This window comes from Fistularia commersonii, chromosome 7, assembly GCF_037954325.1.
Source record: "Fistularia commersonii isolate RoL2024-O1a breed Wild chromosome 7, RoL_Fcom_v1.0, whole genome shotgun sequence".
NCBI lineage: Eukaryota > Metazoa > Chordata > Actinopteri > Syngnathiformes > Fistulariidae > Fistularia > Fistularia commersonii.
This window is the reverse complement of record NC_141290.1, coordinates 19,910,771-19,919,166: the sequence shown is the minus strand read 5'-3', so window position 1 is coordinate 19,919,166 and position 8,396 is coordinate 19,910,771. Positions and strand designations below refer to the sequence as shown.

The window sequence follows — 8,396 nt, the reverse complement described above, 5'->3', positions numbered from 1 at the left end:
TGAAGATTTATGGATGTAGTGAGAGAGGATATGAAGGTAGTTGATGTGAGAGAGGAGGATACAGAGAATAGGGCTAGATGGAGAAGGTTGATTCACTGTGGTGAGCCTAAGCTGTGGTGACCCTAAAGGGAAACGCCAAAAGGAGAAGAAGAAGAAGAAGAAGTCTTCCCTCTGCGTCAGCTTCTGGACACCTACTGGACCCCCAGCCTTGTGGGCTCTCCCGAGACTCAGCGGCTGCTGTCCAGATGGCCAATTGAGACCCGTGCTTAAGAGGGGCGTTAGAAGGAACAGTGAAGGCCCGTGGGTGGATGAATGGAGGCTGAAGTGTGGGAAAAAACTTTCACACATTCCTAAGGAGAGAAAGACAACATGCACACACCAACATACTTCTAAGGGTCTGTGCATATGGGAGGGGGGGATTTAGGGTCAATGAAGCTTTCCTCTGTGAAAAGAGGGAGTGTTCTCTCTGGAATGTGTTTAAATCTGCATATAGTGTCAGATTAATTTAGAAGCACTTCCAAGAAACAAACGACATCCGTCGTCATTACCAACCCCCAACAAATTCACTGGTCTAAAACTTGCTCCATAATTTCCTGTTCTCCAGCATTATTAATAAATTATATATCAAAAAAACTTACTGATTAAAAATAATTGAGAGACAAAATAATAATATTTGTATAATCTATATAAGTAGTTTTCCTTCTACAAACGTGATTTTTTTTTTTTTGGACTAACCCACTAACAGACAACTATTTAAAAATCATCAGAAAAATACTAAGTTGAAGTTGACATTTCAAGTGATGTAGGCACATTGATTGCAAATAAATCAACAGATCAATAGAAATTCATAAACAGCGTAATATTAGCAATTGGCTGGTCAGGTGTTCCAAGTATTCCAATAAAATCAGACCATTATGTCATCTGATTTCCAAATTGATTGTTTCAAACACTTGGGTTTTGCTTTGCTTCACAATCCACATGTTGCACCTTATCTCTAAGTAATAGCTTCCTCATGTGCTGAAGCAGGTGTGAAACCTTATATTTGCTCATGAAGCCATTGGAGAAGAACACACACACACACACACACACACACACACACACACACACACACACACTCACTCCTGTGAGGAGTGGGAACTTCACCCCACACGTGTCCTCTACTCTGGTGCTGTGGGTTGAAAGGCTCTCTGAGGAAACAGGGTTGAGGGAGGGGTTCGTGTTGGAGGGCAGCAGCGGGTGAACGCTAATCTCCGTTCCCACACGCTCTCACACGCGTATCACCGTGCTGTGGAGGATGAAGGGTACAATGTGAAGAGATATATGTGCTTGAAGTTGTAAGAAAAGAATGTGATAATTGTATCAGTTTAAACTAATTAAAAGTGATAATTATAAAAAGTAAGAACTAATAAGGCTATTGTTCTCCAGATTGGGGGGAACTTTGACAACTAAAAGTGCATACAAAATGCAAGAAGTCAGGATGTAATTCACAAAACTGACAATAAGAATTAGAAAAATGTCATAAATGTGTTTAATACATAATTTAGAAATGCAAAATGCTGACAAAAACAGCAAGGAATTACTTAAAATACTGAGAAAGAAATACATTCCAAATTTGAAAATTCCCTTAAAACCTTAAGAATCTTTGAAAAAAAATCCTTCTTTGTAGCTACTGTGTTTGCCTGCTTACAGAATTGTTTTACCTTTAGGTCTTCAGTGACCTAATTAAGACAGCCCCCGCCTCTGACACAGAACACAAACATCTGCACTGCACCACAACACATTAGAAGGTTCCCAGGTAATAAAAGTGAGGTTTCGCCTATGTACGTCTGCACTTCCAGATACGTGAGTTCACATGAGATAACCGATGGCTGCCTGTTAAAGTGGGGAGGGTCTCACCCAGCAGCCTCTGAGTGTGGGAAAGCTAATCCTGCTCAGGACCTCCGGGTTTGTGATGCTAATGCCTCTATAAATAGAGGAGTGGCCCCTACATTGGACCACAACTCACTCCGCTCTCCACCAGAATGGCTCCCACCAGAGACCCTCCTGTCTTCTCCTCACTCTCCGCCAAAGACAGACACAACAAAGTAAGTACCAGTCCTCATCCTAATGTCCTCCCAAAGTTCCTACCACTTCACTGACAGCTTCTTCATCTCTATCTCTTTTTTCACCTCAGCTGAGGAAACCCCTAGTGGAGAAGAAGCGAAGAGATCGTATCAACAGCTGCATCGAGCAGTTGAAGGTGCTCCTGGAGAAAGAGTTCCAGGATCCTGAAGCCAAGGTGGAGAAGGCCGATGTGCTGGAGACCACCGTGGTGTTCCTGAAGCGCCAGCTGCGGCCGATGACCCCCAACACTGGCATAGCGCAGGCCAAGGGCTACTCCTGCTGCTGGAGGGAAACACTACAATTCCTTTCCTCCCGCAGCCAACAGGGGTGTGATGTGATGTTACCACAGCTACACGTCTTAAGGGATGTCACCTCCGTGGCACCACTGTCACCACAACCTATCCAGCCTGCAGCAAAAGCGCTTCCCAATCAGGCCAGAGCGGTGTGGAGACCCTGGTGACCTCTGATCCCTGCCAGAACAGAAGAGACACTGAAACTACAGTCTCTAGGGGGTTTGAGGATTCTTTGAATGAAAGATAGCAAGAAAATGTATGAAGGTCAGATGAAAATTGAATATTATCCAGTATAAAATCAGCTAAAATCATCACCAATAGAGAACTGAGAATCAACTAGAACTGGTTTGCTATGACGAGCTAAAACATGATGAGCTTCTATTTCTTCACCATGTGAATGTTAAACTGTGTAAGGATCTTTTTTTTCCTGTAAATTTGTCCATCTTTGTGTCTCCTGTGGAGTTGACATTATAAATGAATGAGTAAATAATGTCTCAATTGACACCTGCAACAGGTTTGTCTTCATGTGACGAGACTTGTCACCTTTTATAAAGGAAACTCATCCTGTTTACTCATCCTGAACATTATCATGTTCTTACACACAATTTAATGATTTTATCTTTATTCTTGAAATGGCTTTGTGTTTTGTTTTATTGAATTCTGGGTGTCAGTCACTTTATCAGAATCAGTAGAAATTCTCATCTGGGACCCTTGTGACACTGGACTGTCCAGCACAGAGTTTTTTTTCCATTTGACTCCTCATATCACTTCCTGAAACCTCCTTCAAGCAGGATTACGTGTAAAAATGCTGTCTCGATGTTGAAAGTTGCCATGACGACCTAACATTCCCCTGTTATCGACCCAATACTGACCATTTGTCTTTTTTTTTCTTCTTAAATTGTGAAGATTTCCATTTTATGAAGCCTCCTCTACAAAAGTGTATATAGTTTCACAACAATAAATTGTAAAATTAGTTGGACAGTTCATGTGTAAAACTACTTTTTTGTGAAAAAATATGTGTTAAAGAGAATTACACCTACAAAGTCTAAACTACCATTATAGTTCAAACAATGGATCTTCTATTCATGGTGTCACAATTTTATACCTTATATCCGATTCATATATTTTATTACATCACTTCTATATGCACCTTTAAAATGGAAGTCATACCTGAATGAGTGAGCTTATTATCTAATGGAAGATTTCTGAATAATTGGTAAAAAAAAGCGTTCACTCATTCAGATTTTCATAGTGATTGTGGCAAGTTTAGGCTGATCCTATAATGGCATGTGGGTGTGACGGATTTGTGTAGTTTATCCTGTTGGTGTGGATGGTATCAGTGTTTGATGGCTGCAAAATGAGATTAGAAGCTTTGACACGTTAAGTGTGTGTGCACCCTTGTGTGTGTGTGTGTGTGTGTGTGTGTGTATTGTGTGTTTGTATGAAGTCAAACAGCTACAGGTGTCTACCCAGTCTGGAGTCCACCTCACCATTCCTCTCCCACACTCCTTAGCCCACGCCCCTCAATCCCTTTACCTTCATCCCCCATCATCCTCCAGACTAAGTAAGTTTTCCACATTACATTAACAGTGCACCATAGTGTCAAAAAGCCTCCCCACCTAATTTCAAACAATTATTGAAGTATTTAAGATGTCAAAATTGCTGTGTGTTGTCTTTTCTTAGAGGTTAATTAGCGGTTCCATAGTTTTTGAGCCAAATTCCAAAAAACAATCTACTGTTCATAATTTTGAGTTGTTAGAGGGTCAAGACTCCTATTTAAATACCAGATGGAAGCAGTCAAAACAGCTGATCATAAGAGGCTGTCTTCACTTACTATCTTATGCTATTGTGGGACTGTATGAATAGTGTGACTGATTCTTAGACAGATTGAATACATAAAATCGAATACTTCATTCAATATGGTTTGTATTGTAAGTAAACATCCAATATAGGTATCTGTGGCAAATTTACAATAATTGCAATTTCTTATCCCCTTAGTGCTGATCTGACATTTAAAGGTTATTTGTAACATTTCTCAAGCAAGCTCACCGGCAGTAAAGGACTTCAAAAACTATCTTACAGTGATAGAAAATACAAGCTAAAGGTGCACATTTATCTCAGCTATTTGGCTGGAGTACATCAACCTGGATAACAATACAAATTAATCCAAACTTGCTGACAGGAGTGGATTGTACTAGCAAACTGTTTATGAAGCAGTACAAACCAGCATTTAGCTAACTAGTTGAATATGCTAAAGTACAATCCAACAGTGTCAATCAGACTGGATACAGCGACATGCTGTGAGGATGTTTGTGTTCATTCACTCTAATCCTTTCACTTCTTTTTCTTTATTTTATCCGTGCCAATTTTATTTTGGTCCTATTTCAAATGCGGGACTTAGACAGGGGACTCCTCTACTCCTCCATTATACTTTGAAACAGGCAGTACAAACTCGAGTTTTCTCAAAGTCAAGTTTTCAAACTGAGATAAGTTTAGTAAATGTTTATGTCTGGTTTAGAACAGTGTATATGGGAGCTGTTTGTGTGTGTGTTTGGGGGGGGGGGGGGTTGTCTCCTGCTGACAGGTGTGTTTTCAAGTGGACAGATGGATGGACACTCAATAAACATGATAACGACAGACTGGACTCCAGCCTGAGCGAACTGGGAGCATCGGGACTCACTGGAGGGACAACAGGAACCAGTGAGTGGGTAGAACAATAATCAGATTTTTATATTCTTCCTCTTTTGGCTTTTCCCTTCAGGGGTCGCCACAGCGAATCAACTTTCTCCATCCAACCCTATTCTCTGTATCCTCCTCTCTCACACCAGCTACCTTCATATCCTCTCCAACTACGTCCATAAGTCTTCTCTTTGGTCTTCCTCAAGACCTCCTGCCTGGCAGCTCCAATTCCAACATCCGTCTACCAATATATTCACTATCCCTCCTCTGTACATGACCGAACCATCTCAGTCTGGCTTCTCTGACCTTCTCTCCCAAACATCGAACATGTGCTGTTCCTCTGATAGACTCATTCCTGAACCTATCCATCCTGGTCACTCCCAAAGAGAACCACAGCATCTTCATCTCTGCAACCTCTAGTTCTGCCTGCTGTCTTTTGGTCATTGGAACAGTTTCTAAGCCATACAGCATCGCTGGTCTCACCACTGTCCTTTAAACCTTTCTTTTTATTCTGGCCGATAGTCTTCTATCACATAGTACCCTTGACACTTTTCTCCACCCATTCCAACCTGCTTGGACCTGTCTCTTCACCTCTATTCCACACTCTCCGTTGCTCTGGAGTGTTGACCCCAAGTACCTGAAATCCTCCAACTTCTTGATCTCCACTCCCTGTAGCCTCATCGTTCCACCCGAGTTCTTCTCATTCAGACACATATATTCCGTCTTGTTGCGACTAACTTTCATCCTTCTCCTTTCCAGAGCATACCTCCACCTCTCTAGATTTTCCTCTACCTGTTGTCTGCTCTCACTACAGATCACAGTGTCATCCACAAACATCATGGTCCATGGGGATTCCTGTCTAACCTCATCTGTCAGCCTGTCCATCACCATTGCAAACAAGAAGGAGCTCAGAGCTGATCCCTGATGGAGTCCCACCTCCACCTTGAACCCCTACAGCACACCGTACCAATGTCTCACAGCTAGCATACGTGTCCTGCACCAGTTTAACATACTTCTCTGCTATTCCAGACTTCGTGATACAATACCAGAGCTCCTCACTTTGCACCCTGTCATATGCTTTTTTTTAGGTCTACAAAAACACAATGCAGCTCCCTCTGGTCTTCTATGTACTTCTCTATTAGCATTCTCAAAGCAAATACTGCATCTGTAGTGCTCTTTCTAGGCATGAAGCCATACTGCTGTTCACAAATGCTGACTTCTGCTCTCAGTCTAGTTTCCACTACTCTTTCCCATAACTTCATTGTATGGCTCATCAACTTTATCCCTCTATAGTTGACGCAATTCTGCACATCCCCTTTATTCTTAAAAATAGGCACCATCACACTTTGTCTCCATTCTTCAGGCATCTTCTCACTCTCTAAGATCCTGTTGAATAATCTAGTCAGAAAATCTACCGCTGCCTCTCCTAGACACTTCCACACCTCCACAGGTATATCATCAGGACCAACTGCTTTTCCACTCTTCATCCTCTTCAATGTCTTCATCACTTCACTTTTACTAATTTGTGCTACTTTGTGGTCTACAATAGTCACCTCTTCTACCCTTGCCTCTCTTTCATTGTCCACATTCATCAGCTCTTCAAAGTACTTTTTCCATCTTCCTATCATTCCTCTAGCATCTGTCAAGATATTTCCCTCTCTATCCTTAGTCACCTGGACCTGCTGTACATCCTTTCCATCTCTCTGTTTTGCCAACCTGTATAAATAATTCTCTCCCTCCTTACTGTCCTACTGAGCAATTCATTGTACTCTGTTTGTTTTGCCTTTGCTACCTCTATCTTTACCTTTCGCCGCATCTCCCTGAACTCCTGTCTGTTCTCTTCAGTCCTCCAAGTATCCCACTTCTTCTTTGCTAACCGCTTTCTCTACTCCTGCACTTCCTCATTCCACCACCAAGTCTCCTTATCTACTTTCGTTCCAGATGACACACCAAGTACTCTTCTACCTGTCTCCCTGATAACACTAGCTGTTGTTGTCCAATCATCTGGAAGCTCACCCTGACCACCCAGACCCTTTCTCAACTCCGTCCTGAAAACTATACAACATTCCTATCTTTTCAGTTTCCACCACTTTGTCCTCTGCTCTGCCTTTGTCCTCTTCATCTTCCTTGTCACCAGAGTCATACTACAAACCAACATCCTATGCTGTTTGGCTACACTCTCCCCTACAACTACTTTGCAGTCACTGATCTCTTTCAGGTTACCTCGTCTATACAAGATGTAGTCTACCTGCGTGCTCCTACCTCCGCTCTTATAAGTTACCCCATGTTCCCGTGTTTTCTGGAAAAAGGTGTTCACTACAGCCATTTCAATCCTTTTTGCAAAATCTACCACCATCTGTCCCTCTGTATTCCTATCCTGGATACCAAATCCGCCCATCACTTCTTCATCCCCTCTATTGCCTTTACCAACATGTCCGTTGAAGTCTGCACCAATTACCACTCTCTCATTTCTGGGAATGTTCTGCATCACTTCATCTAACTCATTCCAGAACTTCTCCTTCTCCTCAATCTCACATCCCACCTGCTGGGCATAGCCACTAATAACATTGAGCATCACACCTTCAATTTCCAATTTCAGACTCATAAGTCTATCTGACATTCTTTTCACCTCTAGGACGTTCCTAACAAACTCCTCCTTCAAGATAACTCCTACTCCATTTCTCTTCTTGTCAGTACCATGATAGTACAACTTAAAGCCTGCTCCTAAGCTTCTAGCCTTACTACCTCTCCACCTGGTCTCCTGGACACACAGTATATCCACCTTCCTTCTCTGCATCATGTCGACCAACTCTCTACCTTTTCCTGTCATAGTCCCAATATTCAAAGTCCCTTCTTTCAGTCCCAGACTCTTTCCTTTCCTCCTCTCTCTCTGCTTCCGAACACGCACTCCTCTTCTTCTTGTTCTTGTTCTTTGACCCACAGTGGCCCAATTTCCATTAGTACCCTGTAGGTCATCAGTACCAATGGCAGTCGTTGTTAACTCGATCCACAACCGATCCGGTATGATATGGTTATGGCTGACTCGCATGATCAGATTATAATAATAATAATCAGATTTGTTAAATTATAGTAATAGTTCAGAGCAAACTCATCTGGATATAAAAAAAAAAAACACTGTTAAATTAATGACGCAACTGTATGTCTTTGTGGGCTGTTCAAACCATAACTTACTGTCGTGGTTTGAACTTATAACTTGTAACTTACTGACTATTGTACAAAAGTTTATATTACCTTTTGTAATGCTCAGTTAAAATGTAGGCTTCATCCAATCAAACGTATTTTGCAATTTCTCTCAAATTA

The 8,396-nt window shown here is 41.8% G+C and overlaps 1 protein-coding gene across 1 annotated transcript; it reads left to right on the top strand.

Annotated features, from left to right (window-relative positions):
• Positions 1-2,021: 2,021 nt before the first annotated feature.
• On the top strand, positions 2,022-2,563 carry LOC147233038 (transcription factor HES-5-like). The gene is made up of 2 exons (XM_086150286.1): positions 2,022-2,084; positions 2,174-2,563. Exons 1-2 carry the CDS (start codon positions 2,022-2,024, stop codon positions 2,561-2,563), a joined length of 453 nt encoding a protein of 150 aa, XP_086006412.1.
• Positions 2,564-8,396: the final 5,833 nt, after the last annotated feature.

Excerpts from the sequence above, each read along its gene's own strand:
- LOC147233038 (XM_086150286.1), top strand. The coding sequence starts at position 2,022 with ATGGCTCCCACCAGAGACCCTCCTGTCTTCTCCTCACTCTCCGCCAAA. Across the intron at positions 2,085-2,173 it reads CCAAAGACAGACACAACAAA|CTGAGGAAACCCCTAGTGGA; the intron begins GTAAGTACCAGT and ends TTTTCACCTCAG.